Here is a 24,537-nt window from a genome sequence, read left to right as displayed (position 1 = left end):
TGGCTGCTAGGGTGTTCTGGGTGATTTTAATACATTTAGTGCAGCTGCTAGACTGTTCTGTGTCAGGGGTTTTCAAACTGTGGGTCGCAGAGTGGGAAAAAGTGGGTCACACAAAGTCACTTAGCTGCAGCACACACACACAAGCAGTTTAGTCTAGGGCTGCACAATATACCAACATTAAATAAAAAATTGCAATATTACTTACTGACCGCAATTTAATTAATAAACATGCGCTGCGTGTTTTGAAGCACGCACACACAAGCTATGATAACACTGAGGGTCTCAGAGTGACTCGGTTCATTATTAAGTGGCTCAGTCCGCATTATTAAAGAGAAGAAACTCACTCACTCCAATAACCACACTGTATTCTGCATGAGATTGCATTACACTGGAAATTTCAAACATTACGAAAGGCTGTTTTAGGTCTGTTCATTCATCTTTGTCATCTGTTCAACTCAATTCTGTTGTCTTTCAGAGAGATACTATATAGAGTTTGTTGTTTTCGTTCCTTCATATGCATTTGTTTACCTACCAACACAAGGAAACTGTCTGTAAAAAGCATTTCACATGTAGGGGGAGAGCGGGCACAAGCTAACGCGGTTATTTGTAACTTTTCACACATGCTAGCATAACAAAACTTATGGAATCTACTAGTTGCTATATCAACAATATATATAAATATATTTAAAAAATTGTGACAAAATATACAAATCTTTTGAAAACATCCATGAACATTTATTTAACCACAGCAAAAGTAAATTTCTGGTTGAAGTAAAATATTCATCTCAATTTTTAGTGTTTATTTAAAATGAGACAAATCTGCTTTTATTTTAATCTCCAATCTAACTAGCGTAAGATACTAACCAGTTTTAAATTCCAGTTTTGCAGATGGGAAATGTTGCAACACTGCGTTACAATGTGCCACGCTATTATAAGAGTTGTGCTATTCTATGACATTAGCAGTGTAATTTACATTAAACGCTTTCATGAATTTTAATGAAAAACAGGTGAATAATGACAGAGTAATGTTCACTGTTTAGAAATTAATATTTCAAGAAATGTAAAGCATTTTGGCTCGTCTATTTGTCTCCTGTTCTGTGAGAGCTGTGTGTGCAGAGAGGGGAGGATTGTTTTCCTCTGTGTTTTCCTTTTTCAATAGATCAGATAACATGGTCATGTTACAATATGCCCCTTAGATGTTACAATGTGTCCCACCTATGGGGCATTTTATCACATTTCACTTCCATTCTTTTGGGGTAAATAAAGAAAAAAGTATACACTGTAGCTATGAAACAAAAACCTCATATTTGTACTAGACGTGTAAAATTAATGTGAAAATCCAACCCATGTGGATTTGCACAAACTGATCAAATTTTGGTGGGTCTTAAAATTAATTTTACTTGTTTAGGTGGGTCCTGGAATGAAAAAAAATTGGAAACCCCTGTTCTAGGTGATTTTGGTGTATTTATTGCACCTGTTTGGTTGTTTTGGGTGTCTCAGCACATTTAATCTGGCTGATAAGACATTTTGAATGATTTTAGTACATTAAATGCAGCTTCTAATGTGTTTTTAAAACATTTAAATTTTGCTGCTTGGGTGTTCTGGGTGTTTTTTTTTTTTAGTGCATTTAAAGTAGATGCAAGGTTATTCTGGTTTTAACATATATAATGCGACTACTTGTGTGTTTTTCACACATTTGATCCAGTTACTGGATGTTTTTAGTTCATTTAATGTGGCTGCTAAGGTGTTTTGGGTGTATTCAATCACATTTAATGCACCTTCTTGTTCCTGGTTCAGTCAACAGAGCCCAGTACAAGGGATTCATTCATCAAAAAAAACAAATCACTGATAAACACACTGAAACAGTGCACTTCAAGCTCATTAACTCACTCACCACTGGATGGCGTTGTCCCTGTTCTTGGTGTCCTTGCAGTCAGAGTCAAGGAAGATGTCCTTATAGATGCGGCCACACAAGCAGAACATGTCAGGTGCGGGGTGATCACATGACTGAAGAACCTGCAACATCACACGCAATGCCTTCTCTCGATCTCCAGGGCTATTTCGCCTGTTTTCACACACACACACACACAAACATAAATGCATTTGTTCCTGAGATCAAAGGGCTGTAAAAGATACATGTCTGTTTGCCAAGCATATGAATAGGAGAATATACCACACAATGCAGATTTGTGGTCACCTATTGAGCGCAAAAGCATAGTGGAACTGAACCATGGGCTGGTCGGCCAAGTCACAGGTTGGCAACATCTCAAAACCATTAAAAAAACCAACAAAAAAATCATAATCCTTAAAACACACACTTTTATACTATATACCTGTATATCTCTGTAGGAGAAAAGCAGGTTCATAACAATGTACTATTTGTACTATATACCTGTACTATATATAGATGTACTTTATACCTGTATATCTCTGTAGGAGAAAAGCAGGTTCATAACAATGTCCTGAGTCAAAACCTCAGTGTTGTCGATGCGGAGTTTGATACGGGAAAGCTCCTTGGCCAGCTCCTCACCCTGGTATTTATCTCGAGCTTTTCGGATGTCGTTCAGTAGGGTGTCTTTGTATGAAGCACTGTGAGGGAGAAAGAAAATGGGATTTAGTTTTCACGGATAAATTCATAGGTACTCTCACCTTCAGATGGGATGCTCACAGACCACCGAAATTCACTGACCATCCGATGCATTTAAACATCATGCAGCAACAAAATGAATTGTGGTTGGTCACTACATACAGTATGTTCTTGGGCAGCTGCAAAGTGGGTCAGACTTCATACTAATAGTCCAAATCTGGCTTCACAGGATGTGAAAATCCTGGCACTACGATCTACAGGGATGTTCTAGACTTCTGATATCTGAGCTCCAGGTGAAAGGACACCCCGACACTTTTTAGAAGCTATGGAGTTCCTAATAAATCTTGCATGCACATGTGCATGTCTGTCTTGAAGATATTATATGAGTCCTTCATCCAGTTTGGGTTGAGTCCCATTTTTTCACACCAGGGACAAGAAGATGTGTTTCTTGAGGATCATTTGACACCTAATTTGATCCATGATGCAATGTTGAACACAAGACACAGAATTCCAGAGCAAATCATTTTTTTTTTGTTGTTGTTATTTAAAAAAGTAATTTATATTAATTATTCATGTAATATTGTTTATCAGTCACAAATTGGAAGATGCTTGCTTGATTTCTGTTTAGCTAAATGTGACACCATTATGTAACTCTGTAAAGGATCATCTGAGAATGGGCATCCTGCCAAAACTTACCAAGACGTGACATGAATGTCTTTGAGCAAGCTGACAAAGCGGTCAACCAATGGGACGCACAGAGGTCCAAGAAGGTTGTCCCAGTTGGGTTGCATGTACTCCGATGCTCTACGCTGGGCCACGTTCTCACAGCACAAGTACTCATTGTTGGGCATCATCAAGTAGGGGATGAAATAGTAGTTCCCACTGGAGGCCTAAAAAAAAAAACCAAAACAAATTCTAAATTTGTGCATTAAAAATGCAATATAGACCTATTCTTAGTCATGTCGTATAATTCATGACTGTCTGCAACACTGTAAAAGTACAGACTGCCTATGTGTTAGTGATCATGTACTCAGCAGCTGGCAGCCAAGAAATTTGAAGCGCCGAGGAAATCTTGTTAACACCTTTGTGATCATGTACTGTTCTAGAATTCCAGAGCAAAACGGAGGAGGGGGCCAAAGCACATCTTAGCACTCTACCACATCAACACCTCAAATGTAAGGGGTCACCTAAAGCCAAGCCTCTTTCAAGTCAAACAGTCATCATACATTTTTAGACTATTTAAATTGTCAGGCATTTGGTGTAAGAATAAATACTGAGCAAATCCTAAGACTCTCAACTAAAGCACAATGGTTTTCAAAAGGAGGTCCAAGGGGCCACAAAAGCCTGCTAAGGGGTCAGGGAAAAAAAACCCTGTTAAAAATGTTTAATCAAAATATATGTATGAAGTATATACAGTATTTTATTTCTTTATTATTTTACATAATACAGAATCCTCCAAAAAAAAAAAAAAAAAAAAAAAGGATGAGATCATTAAAATCTGCTGTACATGATATTATGATATTATACAAATCTGTATTTTTGTTATGCAGGCACCTAAAGTCTTTGGATCCACTTAAGAGTAATGATTAATCATTATAACATCATCATAATTATAATTAATCATCATTAAAAGTAACTAAGTTTCTCAGTAATAAATAACTCACTGACTTTGATTCAGAGCACTTAATTTCTTGACGTCAGCCAGACTGAAAGGAAGTGAGTCAGATAGTAACAGACATCAGTGGTCACTCTCATTCTGATACATGCATATGGGATTTTCCCAGCATGCACTAGAATGCTCACAGCACCTACTTTGTTTCTTAGGCCGGAGCCCCTGTACTCGGAAGGCAACTGGACCCATGGGAATCCTATTTTAACTGACCTTGCAGCCTACTCCAGGTAACAGACAAAAAAGAGAGAAAAAAGAAAAGGAGAGCAAACAGTGAAGGGAACTGAAAGGAAAAGAGAAAAAGAGAATGACAGATAAAGAATATACAGACTAAAGAGTATTAACGGAAACAGAAATTACAAATGAAAGAAAAAATAAATAGAAAAAAAACAATAACAAAAAACTCTAAATAAAAACACTAAAAAAAAAATAACAACATGAAAAAAAAAATAACAAACAAAAAAAAACCAAAACCAACAAAACAAAAATAAATTAAAAAAAAATTCCATAAATTGCCCCTATTTTGCCATTTTTAGGGTTCCTAATGTTTTGCGAGTTGCCCCTATTTTGCCATTTTTAGGGTTCCTAATGTTTTGCGAGTGTCTAACAATAAGTTTACATGCATGCAAGTTACACTTACATTCTCACACAGCTACATTACACATTGCATGAAAGGCATAATAGGGGCACTCTAAGACTGAAAATGTAGAATAAGGGCAAACACAGAATTTCAATTCTGTTCACATAACTAATCATAAGAAGTTAACACAGATCCATCTTTTGCTTGTTTCTGGGCCATTTCAATGAATCATATTTATAAATATTATAAAATGTACACAGTTATTAAATGCTGTCAAGGTCAGCTTTTTCTCAGCAGCCATTCAATATAAGAGGTTTATTCAAAGACTTGCACTCAGTGACCCTCTCCTTTATTAAAACCACTAACACCCACTAACTCAAAGGGCCATGACTCCTTGAGAGCCCTTATGAGTTCATCTGAATCAGCAATAGTCTTCCGACTGGGACACAATGAGCCACCAGAACCTCGTGTCCACTCACAGATTAGTGCATGTCCATAACGTAAAGTTCAGGAAACGATCTGCTCACTATGTAAAGTTCTGGATATAAACTGACACAGAAGAGCAAGTACACACATATGTCACAAGAGCTCCAAAAATAGTCCCATACACAAAGCTCTTGGCACACCAACAATGAATGCCAGCCCGTCCACCACCCTCATCAGATTACTAGTCTTGCAAAGAGTGTTTTGATACTTACTGTGTTTTTTTGTGCCACCATGTCCTATGCAAGAAAAAAGAAAAGAAAAAAAAATTACACAACTCTCCAAAAATGCATGTATATTACTTAATTTCACATGACCACAGCAGCTGGAAAAGTTTTGCCATCATGCCATTTATTTACATTTATTCCATGACTGATGGCCGTGTGATGCAGTGAATGAACCCTGACTGAAACAGTTGGGCACAGCAGCATCACAGAACATTAACCAATACACAAACATACTGCATGACACTTCTCCCCATGCGTGATTGTTATCATCTCAGTATGCTAGAACACATGCCCCCCAATGTCTCTTTGGAAACGTGGCCATGTGCAGCTGTCCTGGCTGCATGCCTTAGCTCGAATACAGACTGTGTTGTTCTGGCAGATCTACTGTCCAGTGCCCAGAAAAGATAAACCCCTTCCTAAGCTGAGAATAGCAGGTCAGGACCTGGTAGTTGGCCGCCTCTTTGTTCAGATGACAAAAATACCAAATGTGAGTGTAACAGCCTATAGGCCTGAAGGTATAACCCCCCACCAATCCTTCCTAGTGTTTGTGTGGCATTCATAAAAAAAAATAAAAAAAAAAAATAATTAATAAACAATATATAATTAAAAAAAAAAAAAAAGAAAAATGCTAAATAAGACAAAGTGTATTTTTATTGACATATTTAAAGGGGCATTTTAAATGAATAAAAATATTATTTATTTCTAGAAATATGCTGAATAAGACAATAATAAAACAAATAGACAAAGCTTCTTAGATGTATTTAAAGTTGAAAATATTTAAGTAATTTTTGTTTTATTTTAAATGAATAAAAATATATTTTTGTCTAGGAATTAGTTAAATTAGACAAATCCTCTTTTTGTAGATGACTTTAAAGGGGAAAGTAATATTATTTATTTATTTTATATGAATAAAAAGTTTTTTTTCTAGAAATTAGCTAGATGAGACATAGCCTCTTTTTGTAGATGTCTTTAAAGGGGAAAATTACTTTTTTATTCTTATTTATAATTATCTTTATTTAAATGCACAGCACTGATTTTGTATTTTATTAGCAGCACTAAACAGAACTGCAAAAATATTATTATTACCAAACAGGTTTCCCTTTCCCAAACACACTCCCCATCTTCCACTGACAAACAGACAGTCCTTCCTCAAACTCACACTATTGATTAAATCAATATTACTTTGTTGGCCTCTCAAAAAAAGGTGACAGAGCTTTTTAATTTTTTGGAGAAGTCAACCTACAAATGTCCTTCCTGAAACCACTGAACATCTAAAAAAGACACAACCCACCTTTTAAAAACAATAGAAGTCAATGATATGTCCTTCTTTAGATTGCTAAGTAAACATATCTGTATTTATGTGTGTAGACTGTAACTCTCACCTTAAGCGACTGTGCCGTGTCAAGGTCCGTGTCATGGTAGAGGATGACATTGTTGGCCATGTCAAAGCTCTCACGCACACCGAGGTGATAAAACAGAGAGGGCTGTCTGAACACATCGCTCATGTCCACAACTGCAATGTCTGAAATCAATTAGAGACAGTAATCATGCGATAAGACCATACAGTTCACAATACCACTACTGCAGAACAGTACATTGTGCACTGTAGCATCAGTCTCAATGCATGTTCTTTAAAAAGCGATCATTTATTTACAATTCTATGAGTGTTTTTTGTTTATCATGACTTTCCATTAAATCACACATTATAAAATCTTTAAATAACCTTTTGTCTGTTTAAAGTAGTCCTAAGGGCATATTTGTTCTACTGCATATGGCTATATTTGTTCTTTTCCAGTCAAACACAATCTGTGCTTATTCTATGGAAACCATGCAAACATCTGAAAATGTGTTTGAAAGCCACGCAACAGTGTAATACAAGACCAGACTTGATGTAACCAGGAGCTGATGCATGACTCAGTCTTATAAGGAAAAGGGTGATGGAGGGTGATACAATTACAAGAAATGGATCTGTAGAATGCTATATAGGGAGGATATTTAAAACTGTTTTGTTTACTTCTGTTTTGACAAACAGGGATACAAAGTTTCAGCTCTAAAATGCACTTTTTATGGTCCTCCTTTATGGAGTTATTTCCCAGAAAATGTGTTGCACGTGAGCTACATTCTGCATGCACAAAAATGCACAGGATCAAACTTTAAAAAAGTTGCCCTTTTCACCCTCCCAAAGCTCAGATGTAAGACTGTTTGATCACCCAAAGTAATGCGCGCAGCCATACCTGCGTGAGAGAGACTTCATACTAGACCTGGCCAGTAAACTCCAGGAAAGGAATGTGCTGGAGGCAGAGACAGTCATGACTCTAATAACACCCTTCCACACTTTTTTTTTTTTTTTTTTTTGCATTATATTATTTACTCTTCATTTACATCTACATTTTTTTTTCACTATTACTTACATTTCTTGCATATTTCTCTTTGGAAACAATCAAGTAGCCTATTGTTAACTATTATTAATTCAATAACACAATCAAGCTCTAAATCTATACTGATGTGCCAACTAGTTTCTATTCTTCTACATCCTGCAGAACTGGCTGCTCTGTGGGAACCCTGATCTCTGGAGCCCCCCCAAAACTACTCATTTTGGATGTTTCCTTAATCCAACACACATGATTCAACTTCAATCAGTCTATTCTGAAAAAGTAGAAGACCTGTACTGGGAGTGCCAGTTTAGGGAGACATCCAGAATGTAGTATTGAGGGGCTGCAGGAATTATTCTCGCGTACCAAAGCCTTGCAGTGTTCACTTACCCGCGTCATAAAATGTATCAAGCACTGTTGTCTCCCCAAAATCTAATCGTCCGAAAGTTACTGTGGTTAATATGGCACTTTCCGCGTCGCAGGCGCGCTGGAGACACTGGAGCGCCCCGGATTCCGGGCTGTTCGCGGCCACTGCCTTCAGTCCATCATTCAGCACATAAACCGCCCTCAGGGACCTCTGTTTGGTCACCGGACTCGGGCTGGTCACATCAGTCCTCTCCACGCCTGCAGACATGGAAGTCGCAGCGGTGTGGTCGCCACCAGCCTCTGCTGTAGGTTGATTGGACATGATCTCCATAGTGCGAATAATTGTTTTGTCCCTCTGCGCGTTCCTCCTTTTCTTTCCACCGTTAATCAATAATGAATAACCAACGTTTAGTGCGCACCTGTGGCACGGAGAGGCGCGTGGCTGTGACGTCCAGCGTCTTGCGATTCATTAAAGCAGCGCGCATCACTACATATTACAATGTGGTCCAGTTTTATCTTGTTTGCGCCAGCGGTTATGCAATTACACGAAACGATTTGTGAATTCAGTGCAGAAAGTCAGACAAACTTGAGGCGCACCGTGCGCGCAATGTCTCCAAATACACGCGTTACCATCCTATTTTAAGGAAGTCATTCCTCCTGCCCTTTCTGCAAAATGCACCATCCGATCATTTCCTCATAGTGTGTTCTTCCGTTCAGGCGTGGGTATATTTCACAAGCGAGGAAAAACTGCGCAAATCTAGAGCGCAAGCAACAGCTCGCGGCGGTTACTGCAAGTCACTATTAAATCATCTGGAGCAGATGTCTAAATATAAAACTTGTCCGTGTTGATACGCGCATGGCAAACAGAGCTACGTCAGGTCCAGGACTCCAGCTAGCCAAACTGGTTTACTTAACTGTAATTTTCGTTTAGTTTCATATTAGATAAGGCTTCATGGAAACTGTTCATACGCTCCAACAGTGCACATACATTAAAACTAATTTTTTCTCTAAACTTATCATTTCCACCACATCTGAAATTGTGCATTGTTTTAATAGCATTGCTGGAAAATTCACCATAGGAGAAAAAATGAAAAAAAAATTGTTGTGGAGGAAGTGACGTCATAATTGAGGAGCATTCGTAATTGATATTAAAAATTTTCACACAATAAATATTACAATGTTTCTTTTTTATTGCACCATTTTTATTTTAAACAACAGTTCGTTTTTTACATATTGAACAAACATACGCTGTGAATTGCTACTGGCAATTTTCTAAGCACCAACCAAATAAATATCTTTTATTTTCAAATTTGCTTTCATTTGTCTTCTAATATGTATGCCTACCTTGTCTATAAACAAGTAAAATAAATAAATACATAAAAAAAGTTCTCAATAAGTTTTACTTTATGACTTCACAAATGTCAAGTGATGTAACCAAATACATGTTGTATGTACTGAATGTGTATACAAGTCAATATATTATTGTCAAGCAGAAGTTGTCAAATTCATCATCTGACCAATAACTAACTTTGTGAGATACTAATATACTACTAATAATAATACATTCACACATTTATTTTCTAATTTGTCTTTTGTTACTTATTAAGATTTAATAATATCACTAAGTAATCTATTTCAGTTGTTTATGGAAAAGCCAGGCAACACATATGTGATTATGTGAATAATACATCACTTAACTCACAGAAATTACTATATATATATATATATATATATATATATATATATATATATATATATATATATATATAGATATATATATATATCTAAATACTAATTACAACACAGGATTTGTTTCTTCAGACATGTGGTCAACATACTGGCGTCATAGACTAAAACGACTCGATAAAACTGGTTTCTCTGTGGTTAACTCCGGTGTGGTTGTGGTGTAATGCTGAACTATTACATGCTGTTGTTCCTCAAACTTAACTCTTTGACAAAAGTGCGTTTAAAGGGTTTAGGATGATACATCTTTTGTTTTTTTGAATAAAATATACGTTTCCAATTATTGTGTCTGCAAATGTATTGGTATTTTAACTTTTTACACATCTGAATTATCAAAGAATAAATAAGGATCAAAGAAATGTAATGCAATCAAATGCAAAACATTTTTTTTTTTTCAAATAATTCACCCAAATTTACACCCATATCTTAGGTGGGCTCACATCTCCTGGTTTTACCTTATCAGAGCACTTTAGAAGCTCTGATCTTCATTTCTGCATGGGCATCATTAGTGGTGTGACCGTCCTTGGAGACCCAGTCATCTGCAGGCCTCACTGGACAGCACCCAGGAAACCTGATCCTCAATTACCAAATCAAATACCATAAAGAGCAGCAGATGCCTATGGAATGATATCAGTGAATGTCTTAAATGTGTTTGAGAGAGAGAGAGACAGCGGGGTCCATATGGACACTACACGCAGACAGTGTGTACTTCTGAGGGAGGACTGAATGTTTGTGTGTATCGAAGCTGCTTGAGGTGTATGATTTTACCCTGTCTAGGAGCTGAAATTAAAATGACCTTCACATAAAACATCTCACATATACATGACCTTTAAAATGTTACATAACAGTAAGCCATATCCAAACACATTTCTAGGAATTTAAAATCTGATCACAGATCAGCTGTTTATGCGTGGATGGAGGTTTCTGATATGTTCTAGTAAGGGAAATGGTTCATTCGAGGAACCACGGTTACATGCGTAACCTGAGACGTCCCTCTTCAGGAACTCGATATGCGTCGGAGACTCTTTGGGGAATGAGAATGCCCACGCCGCCAGACTTACAAATCTCTGCCTACTGTGGGAAACTGCACAGCTATGGCAAGAGAACAGAAGAGCCTGGAGTGGCTCGCATTTCAAGGCCGTAAAACCTCACAAAGGTCATGGGCGTGGACCAACCCGCAGAATCGGAGATGTCCCGCATAGAGACACCTGCTAGGAAGGCCTTGGAGGCCGCCACACCTCTAGTGGAGTGAGCCTTGACCCCCCAGGGCAGAGGGGAGGCCAGAGGACTCATAAGCCAAGGCAATGGCATCTACTATCCACCGACTGAGGGTCTGTTTAGTAGCTGGAAGACCTCTCTTAGGGGGCAGCTCTGTGGACATATGCGAGCACTGGACACATATGATTAAGCTTCTGCTGGTCTGGCTCCCTAAAGGGAGGAGGACTGAAGGCCTGGAGTACGACAGGCCGTGGTGTAGAGGAGGGGACCTTGGGGACATACCCCACTCGAGGGTAAAGAAAAGCTTTGGCCAGACCGGGCGCAAAATCAATGTAGGACGGGGCCATGGAAAGGGCCTGTAGGTCCCCAACTCTCTTGAGAGAAGATATCGCTAACAAGAAAACAGTCTTTATAGTAAGAAGGCGATCAGAAATTTCCTCAATTAGCTCGAATAGAGGATTACAGAGAGCCTCTAACACCACAGCCAGGCCCCACGTGGGGACGCGAGAACGTACCGGCTGACTGGCCACCGAGAGGGGCATGGTAGGCCACAATGGCCACCACGTAGACCTTCAAGGTGGAGTGGGTTAACCCTACGGAGAATCAGGCCTGCAGGAACTCCAGCACTGTACCAATCAGGCAGTTAACTGGGTCGAGCTGGCGGTCTCCGCACCAAGAAGTGAAGAGCTTCCACTTCAAGGCGTACAGTTTCCTCACTGAGGGAGCTCTGGATTGGAGGATGGTCTCAATAACCTCGGTTGAGAGACCAGAAGCTACGTGTTGTGCCCCCTCAGAGGCCACACCCATAACTTCCACAGCTCTGGGTGGGGATGGACTATATTGCCCTCTGCCTGTGAGAGGAGATCCCTCCTGACGAGGAGGGAAATCAGGTCTGAGAACCATACTCGGCCTGGCCAGAACGGGGCTACCAGTAGCAGTCGAACCCTGTCCTGGCGCACTCTCGCCAGAACTGCCGGGAGCAGAGTGATCGGGGGAAAGGCGTACAGATGAAGCCTCTGCGAAGTCTGTACCATGGCGTCCAGCCCCAGTGGAGCTGGATGAGTCAGAGAAAACCAGAGGGGACAGTGCGATTTCTGACGAGTTGCAAACAGGTCCACCTCAGCCTGGCCAAAAACTCTCCAAATCTGCTTCACCACCTCGGTGTGAAGTCGCCATTCCCCGATCCTTGGCCCCTGCCTTGACAGGATGAGCACTCCCAAATTGAGATGCCCAGGAATGTGAACTGCTCTCAGCGTGAGGAGTTCGTCCTGAGACCACACAAGGATCTGGTATGCTAGTTTGTACAAACGGCGTGAGCGCAGACCTCCTTGGTGGTTGATGAAAGAGATTACCGCTGTGTTGTCGGTGTGCACCAACACATGGTGACCTTTTAGGTCTGGGAGAAAATGTTGTAGTGCTCATAGCACGGCCAGCATCTCCAGGCAGTTTATGTGCCATGTCAGATGGCTACCACTCCACAGACCACGGGCAGGGTGGCCACTCATGACCGCACCCCAACTGGTGAGGGACGCGTCCGTCACTAGCGTTGCGTGGTGACGAGGAGCTCCCAGTACCAGGCCCTGAGACAAGAACCAAGGCTTCCTCCACATGTCCAAGGCACGTAGGCAGCGCCGCATGACCTTGATCATGTGAAGTGGGTTTCCCCTCGGGGAGAACCCCTTGGTCTTGAGCCACCACTGTAGGGGTCTCATGTACAGCAGGCCAATAGGTATCACATTGGACGCAGCTGCCATCAAACCCAGCAGTTTTTGAAACTGCTTGACAGTGAGTGACCGGCCTTCTATCCCTCTTGCAACTGCAGTGAGGATCGACTCAATCTGAGCAGGAGACAGACGTGCCTGCATCATGGTCGAATCCCACACCACACCCAGATAAATGGTTCTCTTTAGTGGAGAAGGCACACTTTTCTTGGCGTTTAGTCTTAACCCCAGCTCTTTCATATGGAACGACATCTCGATGCCGAACGCCTCCTGCTCTGACTGAGCTAAAATCAACCATGGCTGCCCTGGAGTTGCAGTGTACTGGCTCTCGAGAGCCGACTCTGCATGTTCCGCCCCAAGGCAAACAACGCACAGTTTAAAACGCTGTTTGCCTTCTCCCAAGTGTCTTGATTTGGAGGGTCGTTTTGACATTGTTCAAGACAAATAACAGTAAATAAGACTGACAGAACAGATATTTTTATAGACACACACAGAGCACTTGCTAAAGAGACAGAAGGCTAATGCCGGCTTCACCGTACGTGCTTTTAAGCCTCCTGGTCTCTGACGTCACCTGCCTATGACGTCTCGCTCCTCCATTGGACTGATTACACACATGATTCAGAGTTGTTCACGCTGGGGGCATTCCCCAAAGCGTCTCCGACGCAGCTTGTGTTCCTGAAGAGGAACTTAGGATAAATAAATAAATCTAGTTAAAGTCCCCATGAAATCATAATTGAAGTGTTTTGGCTTTTAGTATGAATATGTTAGCCATAAGATTATCTATAATGGAGGACCAAACCTACAGGGAAATAAATAAATAAATAAATATAGATTTAATGGGGTAATAAACTTATTATTAATGGGGTAATACAATCTATATATTATTATTTCTTCTACAAACTAAAGACATTTGAGTGAGACTGTTATTTACTTACAACATTTCTTAAATATATTCAATACATTTATTAAAAAATACATTTTTAAAGTTGGGAGAACTGAACAAGTAAAAAAAATAATAATAAAAATAATTGAACTAATTTTATGTTTGTGTGTATATACTGTATGGATGACATCAAGTACGTTTATATGCATTTAGAATAGACAAAGAAACATTGCAACAACTTTTTATAGTCTTTTTTTTTAATAAAATCTGCACACAATTGCATTTAGTACATTAAAATATAAAAGTATATATAGAAGATTTCAAAGAAATAACTGAGTCAAGAAAACAAAACACAAGTTTTCTCATTGTCATCAACAACGTAAAAGAAATAGGAAAGACAGAAAAGTTTGGAACGCTCCAAATAAACAAGGCCTCAATGTGGGGTTGCTGTGAAAACCGCAAGCGGTGTGAAATTAAATCCACTTTTGCATATAACGAAAATAACAGAAGGCCTCCAAGTCAAAAGAAAAGAACTTAAGGTGAACAGTATTTAAGTAAAACACACTGGTTTCTCCTTCATTTGATGTGTTCTCTGACTAGCGTTCTGAGGCAGTACCAGAGAGGGTGATGATGGGGTAACTGTGTCAGTTGTGCAGGAGACCAGCTAATCCCCATGGCAACCGCTATCACCTGACTCCAGGTGTGGGTTGTCGCCACCCTTTAATCACATGACCCACAGTAAGGCCACACCCAGGCAACAGGTCTGTGAGTCAGCGGCCAGTCTGAGCACAACACGCAAAAAAAGCTTCTTAAAAAAATGAAAGCAGAAAGAGTACAAGTGAATGGGGGGTAAACAGTTATTTTCTTTAAGCAGTTGTTCTGATACATTGTTCTTTTTTTGGCACAATCTACTTCGGCTGTGGTGTGGAACCTCAGCCTGATCCTTCATCTGATACATCCAGCATGCTTGAGTTCATTTGGACAGGGATTTCTTAATCTGCTCCACTTCAATCTAAAACAAAACACAACACAAAGATGTGGCCAGTCAAACACAGCCACAGGAAACAGAAATGAAATAAAACATACTTAACATCATGTCAGCAAGATTGTTAGATTTTCAAGAATCAAGAGACCAAGACTAAATTTCTTTGATCAAATGATACAGTAAAAGCAACAATATTATTAAATATTTATTTTGATTGGAAAATATGTTTTTATTTTAATATATTATAAAATGTAATTTATTTCTGTTGTGCAAAGCTGAATTTTCAGCATCATTACTCCAGTCTTCAGAGTCACATGATCCTTCAAAAATCATTCTAATATGCTGATTTGGTGCTCAGGATTTTTTTTATTTTTATTATTGTTATGTTTAAATAATGTATTAATAATGTATTATTATGTTAAATTAATGTTTAAAACAGTAGTGCTGCATTATACTTTAGTGAAAACTGAGATAAACATTTTTCAGGATTCTGTAATGAAAACCAAAAGCAAAGCATTTATTTGAAAGTTTTTGTAAACTGTGTGTATATATATATATAAAGAATTAATAAATTATTTTAACAATCATTTTAATAAAAATTAATTTAAATGACTTACATATTACCAAAAATCAAAAAAAATATTCTAAAATAAAAAATACAAATAAAATTAAAACACATCTTTTCCAATCTTTTGAATGGTAGAATACGTTTTACCCATCCAGCTATTCTCAATGCTCATAATGAAGAAACTTATAATAATACCAATCGCTATTCTCAATGCTCATAATCAATAATAACAATAAAGAATAAATGCATGCAATAAACATAAGCTAATGACCTAATAAAATGCTCATAATGAAGAATAGCTGGATGGCTGAAACGTCTGCTCTTGCTCTAATAAAATGACTGATTCTTTTTGTTAAAGACTTTGTCTAGTTTTTCAGAGTGCGAACCATCTACAGTCTCTTCAATATTTTACTGGTTTTCACGCACCTGGACTTACAACTAGCCTTCATCTGAGCGCAACAATATTCCCTTGTCCCATATATATAAAATATAAAATGGTGTCACACCTGCTTAGGGCTACATTTATGACTAGTGTAATGTCTCCTCACCTGCAGTGATATACGAATCCTCTTCTCCTCATCCAGTTCACTCACCAGCTGTTTGATTTCTTGTCTGAAACAACAAATTTGAGAATTACATGCATTTCACAGACATCAAAACATCAACTTGTTCTTCCTACATCTAATTTCCACCACTTTTTGACAATTTCCTTTCCCTCTTTCACGACTTCACTGTCTGTCTGTCTTTCATCTAACCCACATTCCTGACCCCATCCCGCCTGTTCATACTTGTGCTGGCTCTTCATGAGCTCCACAGTTCCTTTCAGGTCTCGTAATTGTGCTCTGAGCTCCTCCAGCGTAGAGGTACCCTGTTCATTCTTCACTCTGGCATCAACAGAAGGGGAATGGGGCCGCAGACCAGCGCTGCCCTGGTGGAGAGATGCCCCACTGGACCCAGAAGATGATGAAGGGGCACTGGGCTTAGGGGGCAAAGATGATTTTTCAGGAACCTGTGGAAAACCCCCATGAGATATCAGAATAAGAGCTTATCAAACACATTTACACTCAGATGTTTGTCTTCCATTTCAGGCCATTCCACAGGGCCTCAGTCTCTGTGTGTGTTTGTGTATGAGGGTATATACAGTGCAGTGGCACAATAAAGTATTTGGACACTTAAAGGGATAGTTCACCCAAAAATGAAAACTCTTAACATTATTTACTCATCCTCACATCATTTCAAATCTCTATGACATTTGTTGTACTGTGGAACACAAAAGAATATATTCTGAAGAACTGTTGTCCATACATTGAAAGTCAATGGGGTCCAAAACAAAACAGAGTGCTGCAGGGATGACCAGTTTTTTAGGCCAAAACCAGAGCACTTCTGGTTTCATCGTCCCAAAGTCAATGGGGGTTTTTAATGGGTTTTTGGTTAAGTTAGACTACGGAGCTTGCTGGGGACATTAAACATCATCATGCCGAACAGGTAAACTCATCTGCACACTAGTCCGCTTTTAAGATTGAAAGAGTTGTTGGAAACTTAATGATGGTGACACTGAAAACATGCGACCATGCAGCACTTCATTGGACCTCATTGACTTTTAATGTACGGACAAATAAAGCATTTTTCTAAATTTCCTCCTTATTCCACAGAACAAAGAATGTCATGCAAGTTTGGAATGACACAAGGGTGTGTAAACATTACAAACTTTTAATTTTTGGGTGAATGACCTTACACTTACCTGAACTTACACTAAAATTGTAAGAATACCTTCACATTATAAAACATAATTTAAAAATAAAGTGTGACTTAGGTATCCAAAAGTAATACTTTTTTGTGTCACTGTGCATACAATGCTTGACTAGGGCGCTCCCTTGTGGTAGGACAGAGGTGTGCATGCAAAAGGATGGGTGGGGTGACTGGGAGGGGGCGGGGCTTACTGTTATGACAGGCACTGCCTTGGGCATCTTCTTGGAGTTGTCAAGATTTTTATGAGTGAATGATTCCTGCTCCTCCTTTCCCAACTCCTTGTCTCTCCTCTCCTCCTCTGGAGATGGGGAGTCTAGCAGGTCAGGACTAGAGAGAGAGGACTAAGGAGAGACATTTTTAAATGATTTTGACCAGATAACCCACAGACAGGCGAAGCAGTGTAAGCCCATGTGACTCACACATAGCAAATAGCACAATCATATCTGATGGATTAACACCTGAAAGTTCACAAATATATGTCATCATCAGCTGATTGCATCTGATAGGTGTGAAAACAACCAAACGTGATTGACTTGACACATTAATTGGTTAAAAATAATAACAAACCAGCATGTTTATGTTGTGTAGTAGGATTATTATAGTTAACTAAAACATTAATTAATTAACACAAAAAAAAAATAAAATAAAAAATAACATTAACTGAAATAATATATATATATATATATATATATATATATATATATATAAAAAAATCAAACCTTCTTATTTCTGTTTAGTTTAAACTGATGTACTAAAATTACTAAAACTAAAATAATAAATAGTAATATTTATTAATTGATATTTAAAAAATACATATTTTTAAAAAATACATATTTTTAAAAAATGGCAAAAATACTACAAAATGATAAAATAAAAAAAATAAAAAAATAATAACATAAAAATGGTATCTCTATTAATGTAACACTGGTGGACTCACAGTTGTGAAGACCTGTGATCGTGGCCGTCGGTCCATCACACGGGGCCGTGATGCGGTCGGGTGGTTCAGCTTCTCTGTGGATAAAACGACGGAGTCGAAGTCTTCTACATCTCAGTCGAGCGTCACACAAACACAAACATAAACACACAGGACCACATATGTATCACATGCATATGAATCACGACCACAGGAAAAAACACGTAATCGTAGACCCTAATCGCACATCTCCAGGAATGGAAGTGAATGAAGTGAAATGGACAGAGAGCTGTTGTAATCGGATTAGATATGGATTATTATAAATCTTATTAGTCATGACAGTGTTATTCTGGATTGAAGGGCAGCTCTGCACAGAGACTCACCGATATCTACGGATTTGTCTGCAGAGCCTCGGTCAGCTGCCACACCACTGCCGTCAGACTTCGGACTGTCACACCTGTACAAAAGAGATTTAAACCAAATGAGCTTTATTAAAACATGCAAATGTACTGAGAAATATTGTGATAAGAGATGGAGAGGATTTCTAACATGCAGAACTGGAAGTCTGATTCATTCCAGTGAAAAGGTTTATTTAGATGGTTTTAAATGAATTACTCAGAACCGATTTAATTGACTGATTAAGTGGAATCATTGCATTTAAGTTTTTTGAATGGTTTTAAATGAATCGGTTGAGAAAACAAAATGATTCACTTGATTCATTGATGATGTTCACATGATTCTAAAGGAATTCATTCAAATATCACTAGAGGTGAATATAAAGTTCACAAAAACTGTTGTATCAACAGAACACTCAAAAAACATCATTAACCATTATTATAGATCTTTTTATAGTAGTATAAAATGGGCTGAGAATCTTGTTATTTTTAAATGTGTGTGTTTCGTAATCTAGTATTAGTGATGCTGATACATGTGTGTTTGTGTGTGAGACTGACGGTATATTGGGCACAGCTGGTCTCTCGGGTCTGTCTGGGCGTTTGGGTGGTAGCAATGATGGTCGATTGAATGAGTTGTTGTTCTTTGGGGGGAGAGGCTTCTTTGGGGGGAGAGCTGGGAAGGACGGCTTTGCAGTCTCACTCTGCTTCGACTCCTCGCCTACATGTAATCACCATCATCATCATCATTATTAAAGGGCATAGAAAGTCATACAAGTTTGTTTACAGGAAACTAAGTGAGGGTTTGTCAAAGCAGAGAGGGAAAATGTTATTCCCAACATGTGGTTACTTCCGAGAAACAAGAAGTCAAAACACACAAGCAGTAAGCCAATCTAAATCTTTCAGAGAAAGGCAGCATAGAGCTGTAGGTTTTGCTGTAGAAGGTCAAAGTCACAGAATTAGAGTTGACCAAAGCAAATTAAAACAGATGAGAGAGATGTTACCTACCTTTTTCCTCAGCTCTGTGTGGGAGAGATTCAGGCCGTTCTGGTGGAACCCTTTTAGCCTCTGTCTTTTTGTCTGGGGATCAATACACAAAATATGAGGGTTCAAGAGGGAACAGCTGACTGGTTGCCAAGCTTTCAGATAAAGTGACACAGAAACATGTCAAAACTTAAAGGGTATACCACATTGAACATCTGGGTTTCAAAATCCAATTTAAACCCAGAAATTTTGAAAAAAAATTCTGCACTATTTATAGTCACTAATTAAATTATATACATTATTTATTTATTAAACAAATTCAAACACAGATCAAGTGACTCTTAGTACAGACAATCAGGTGTTCTTCATGATATTTTTTGGATCATCTTAAATCATGCTGAAGAATATAATTAAAAACTTGAAAAAAGTTATTTGCAACTTGAGTATTTATTATATTATATTATATTATATAAGACTTATAGACAGACAGACTTATCATTTTCCACAAGATGGAGCCAGAACTCACTTGAAGAGACATGATTATATAATATAATATAATATGATATAATATAATATAATATAATATAATATAATATAATATAATATAATATAATATAATATAATATAACGATTTTTGAAAACCTGTTTTAAACTGGAATGCTATATTGTATTTTTATAACTTCATATGACCTTGTTGCATGTTTAATTTAGTGACAGAAACAAATAATTATTCTATCCTCGATTCCATTTGTCACACTGGAAATGGAAGGTCAACACTAGAGTTTTGCATTGTGGGATACAATACTTTGACTGTATGCTACACATTTTAACATATGTAGCAAGTCATTTGGCTTGTCATACTCAAAAATGGTACATGAAGTGAGGTAGCATCAGTTTGAAAAAGACCCCAGCTGTCATTTTCAGGTGATTAAACCTGATTCTGAATGTTCATACTTCGATATATGTAAACAAATCGAGCAGAAAAACAGTCACAGATGGGCATGTAAGCTCACATAGTGAGAAGCAATAAAGAAAAGTGCAGAAAGAAAAGTAGAAAGAAGAGGAGTTTGTTACCTGTGGTCTGTTTAGTGGTTGGTGCTGCAGGTGGAGGAGGTTTCTTAGGTCTCTGTAAGCACACACACAGTTTAAACACACAGTACACCTATTAAAACACCCACATGGACTCATACACATTTGGACTTTTAAAAACACAATCCCTTCAGGCCAAACAGCACTAAAACATCAAAGGACATGCTGCTACATCAGGCAACGGGTGAAGAGGGAGGCAAAGGAACAGGGCAGAGGGGAGCATGTGTGTGTGTGTGTGTGTGTGTGTATTTCACCACAGCTCTGCCTTCACTCAGAGACTGAGGCCCGCTGTCATAAGGACGGGAGCTCCCCGTTGGAAACAGCTGAAGTGTGTCAAGTGAGAAACAAACAAGAAGATCTCACCTCTTTTTCTACCTCAGGAATGAATAACTTCACAAAGTTGTCTGGAAACACTCCCTGTTTGCCGTTCAGCTCTCCAAGCCACCAACCAGCGTCTGCACACTCCTACACACAGCGAAAACACATATTTCATCAGTCCGTGTTCTAAATAGGCCAGACGTGATGTCAGTGACAATTTGTTCAACCACGCTGAAAGTGTAAACACCAATTAGAACATATTTGATGTATAATATATTATAAAGTTATCTGAAGAGGAATTCTGGACCAATAATAAAAAAAAAAGAATAAAATAGTTATTTATTAGCTCACTTTATTGTTTTTTAGCACAATTTTGAGGTGTATTCACCAAACTCACCTTATTGATAATCGTTACGATATCTCCCTCTTTGATTGACAGCTCATCCTCGTTCTGACCTTCGTAGGGGAAAATTACTTTGCAAAGCTCCTTTGCTGTAATTTGAATTTTCACAGTCAGAAGTCACATCAAGAAACAATTATGTCATATTTGCATACAATTTGAGTACATTAACAACTTGAGCATTTAAATAAACCACAGCACAGGTGTGATCTAATCCTGTTACCTTTGGCCTTGTTCTCAGGCTCTGCCTTCATGGTTTCCTGGGCAACAGCTAGAGTGACTTTCTTCACCATTTGAGGCTGAGGAGAATCAAATACTTATATCAAATACTGTAATAACAATCTATAAATGCTACCGTTCAAAGTTTAGGGTTGGTAAGATAAAAAACACAAAAATACATAAGTTAATATTAAATAAAAAAATTGTGTAATATTGTGAAATATTACAATTTAAAAATAACCGTTTTCTATTGTAATATATTTTAAAATGTAATTTATTCCTTGAATGCAAATCTGAATTTTCAGCATCATTTCAGTGTCACATGATCCTTCAGAAATCATTCTAAGATGCTTATTTGCTGCTCAAGAAACATCTCTTATGTAACATTGCAAACATTGCAACTATATATGAATCCTTCATATTTGTTGTGGAACAGAATAGATTTGTTGGTGAACAGAAAGTTCAGCATTTATTTGAACCAGAAATATTTTGTAACATTTTAAAAATCTTTACTGTCCCTTTTGATAAATTAAATGCATCCTTGCTAAATAAAAGTATACATTTATTTAAAAAAAAAACAAAAAATCTTACTGACCTTAAACTTTTGAACAGTAGTGTAAAAGAAATATAAAAACAAATTTATCATACATAATTTATATCTATATCAGACATTTATATAATACATTATATGGTAACACTTTACAATAAGGTTCCATTAATGTTATTGAATGTATTAACTAACATGAACAAACAATGAACAATACATTTATTACAATATTTATTAATCTTTGTTAATGTTAGTTAATGAAAACACAGTCGTTCATTGTTAGTTCATGTTAATTCACAGTGCATTAACTAATGTTAACAAGAACACCTTTTGATTAACATTAGTTATGATTAATAAATGCTGTAGAAGTATTGTGAATGATTAGTTCATGTTAACTAAAGTAGTTAACTAATGTTAACTAATGAACCATATTGTAAAGTGTTACCTATATATATATATATATATATATATATATATAGAATATATAAAATATAAAATAAGTAATTTCTAATCAATTTCAAATGTCATTTCACAATTTCAATTCATATTAAAAATAAGTTAATGGTTATCAATGAGGGTAACTAGGAACATTGACCCAGATCCTGAAGAGGGCGGCACTATTTCCTCCAACAGCCTTGCAAAAACTGATGCATTTATTTGATAATAATCTGCAATAATTTACAGTATTAGTTAAAAGATGTGCATTTCTGTGGCCATAAAAAGCTGTCAGGGGCGGCCCAGTGAATTTAAACATACGTATATGAATAGCACACTCTCCATTTGGCTCTGTTTATCTGGCCTCTTTCTGGCAGGGGAGCCACAGTCCTTCCACAAACATGGCAGGGAATCAATCCAACTCGACATACAACAAGCTCTTTAACATCCTGCACTCCCAATGTGGTCTTAACACACACACATTTGCTGTGTTCGGTGAGAAAGAAAAAAAAAAACTCTTCCTCCTTCTCCCTCTCTTCCTTTTCCTCTCATTTAGAGCAGTCATGATGGAGACGGATTAACAAGCCAAAAACCAAACAACATAATAGGAACATCATTATAACATCTGGCTGTGCTGCTCTTCTCAAAGGCCTCATGCCATCTCTGTGAAGTCCCTACGGTGACTTCCACGCCCAGAACACCCATAATGCTGTGTCTCGAAGCCCAAATTACCGCCACATGAAACAAAACACATCTTGGTCGTATTTAACAGCTCACTTCAAGCCACAGTTTCACATCATTAACATAGAAAGACGAATAGATCAAGATAGATGCAGATATAAATAGCTAATTTCATATTTACCTTTCAGCAAAATGACAAAACAATCCTTCAAGAAATGGCCGGTGTAGATACCTACATCTGTGTGCTTAAGTCCTGCCTGCAACAGGAACCTCCAACAAGCTTTCAGTCTAACTGCGGTTCACACCCCTTGAGTCATGACAGTCTCTTACAGTCTTACAAGCCCTACTTCTGCTATAAAACAGCCCTGAAGTCAGGAAACCACTCAGAGCGAGAGAGGAAGAGAGGGGTGGATATGGAAAGAGAGCCGTGTCAGGGAGTGGTAAATTTGTATATGGGTAAACCTACAGCTTGTAAGCGACACTGGATTTCCATATTCCAATGATTACTTTCATTGCAAAGTAGAAAATTGTCTCTGTATGCAACAGGTGGAAGAATTAAGCACTGGATATTTAATAATAGATATTCAGAGACAATCTAGAGAGACTTCCTTTTCTTTCTGACTAAACAAAGTGAGGTCGAGAGACACACAAAGTGCGGAAGACGTTCCATAAACACTCTTTGATAATGACTTCCTTTCTAAGTGGTCGAGAGTACCAGAAGAGCTATTTGTGTGCCATCTTTGTCCACACACACACACACACACACACAAACAAGCACAGATGCTATATTTTAAATGGATTACTTGCCTACTGCGTACTGCCAACTATTTCTTTAAATAACAAAATGCAACTATAAACATTTTTAAAGAGTATTGAGCCACATTGTTCTCACATGAAAACAAAAAGAAAAAAAAAAAAAGATACTACAACTACACCCATAACCACAATAAATGAAGATAAAATACAAATTACACATTAACCCATTATCACAGGAAATCAAGTTGAAAACACTGCATTATTGGTACAATAATGAGGGTAGCATACACTGTTTTGAAACAATACATATTTATTTTACATATTGATATTAATTATTTTTGTTTGAAATGCAACTAATTAAAAATGCAGCTAAAATGTATTTAAACTAAAATCAAGTGAACTGATGCCCCACAACATTATAATGTACAGTATGCAAAATTCATTTTCATTTTTATATTTGCTAAATATTACATTATCACATTAGGTGATAGATGATGGCAGGTAATCTAAACGTAAAAATAGGGGAAACTAGCATGCATAATTAAATATCTAAAACTGAGTGATACAAAAAAAGCTGCTGTCAGTTAACTAAAAATTAAAAAAAATTTTTACACATTAAAGCATGCCAAAAAATAAATCAAATAAAGAGTTA

The 24,537-nt window shown here is 37.7% G+C and overlaps 2 protein-coding genes across 5 annotated transcripts in view; both read right to left on the bottom strand.

Moving 5' to 3' along the window:
- Positions 1-9,294, bottom strand: part of LOC109061838 (mitogen-activated protein kinase kinase kinase 15-like) — a 29,206-nt gene extending 19,912 nt beyond the window's left edge. The window contains 8 exon segments of the mRNA XM_042714471.1: positions 1,895-2,065; positions 2,198-2,304; positions 2,421-2,589; positions 3,284-3,477; positions 4,400-4,477; positions 5,535-5,558; positions 6,929-7,068; positions 8,309-9,294. Coding sequence (XP_042570405.1) covers positions 1,895-2,065; positions 2,198-2,304; positions 2,421-2,589; positions 3,284-3,477; positions 4,400-4,477; positions 5,535-5,558; positions 6,929-7,068; positions 8,309-8,615 — 1,190 coding nt within the window. The 5' untranslated portion in view covers positions 8,616-9,294.
- Positions 9,295-14,095: 4,801 nt separating this feature from the next.
- LOC109062124 (SH3 domain-containing kinase-binding protein 1-like) overlaps positions 14,096-24,537 on the bottom strand; it is a 43,471-nt gene continuing 33,029 nt past the window's right edge. For 2 of the 4 annotated variants that reach the window (XM_042714465.1, XM_042714467.1), the window contains 12 exons: positions 21,471-21,546; positions 21,245-21,339; positions 20,893-20,994; positions 20,515-20,566; positions 19,465-19,536; positions 19,018-19,177; positions 18,448-18,521; positions 18,089-18,198; positions 17,343-17,492; positions 16,191-16,411; positions 15,951-16,014; positions 14,096-14,861 (listed from right to left, as the gene is read on the bottom strand). In XM_042714465.1, the coding sequence (XP_042570399.1) occupies positions 14,823-14,861; positions 15,951-16,014; positions 16,191-16,411; positions 17,343-17,492; positions 18,089-18,198; positions 18,448-18,521; positions 19,018-19,177; positions 19,465-19,536; positions 20,515-20,566; positions 20,893-20,994; positions 21,245-21,339; positions 21,471-21,546 (1,215 nt within the window). In that variant the 3' untranslated portion in view covers positions 14,096-14,822. The remainder of the gene's footprint in view (positions 14,862-15,950; positions 16,015-16,190; positions 16,412-17,342; positions 17,493-18,088; positions 18,199-18,447; positions 18,522-19,017; positions 19,178-19,464; positions 19,537-20,514; positions 20,567-20,892; positions 20,995-21,244; positions 21,340-21,470; positions 21,547-24,537) is intronic. The other 2 variants (XM_042714466.1, XM_042714468.1) reach the window with 2 other exon arrangements.

Source organism: Cyprinus carpio, chromosome A24, assembly GCF_018340385.1.
Source record: "Cyprinus carpio isolate SPL01 chromosome A24, ASM1834038v1, whole genome shotgun sequence".
Taxonomy (NCBI): Eukaryota; Metazoa; Chordata; class Actinopteri; order Cypriniformes; family Cyprinidae; genus Cyprinus; species Cyprinus carpio.
Note: the sequence above shows the minus strand (reverse complement) of the source record. Positions and strands in the feature narration are given on the sequence as shown.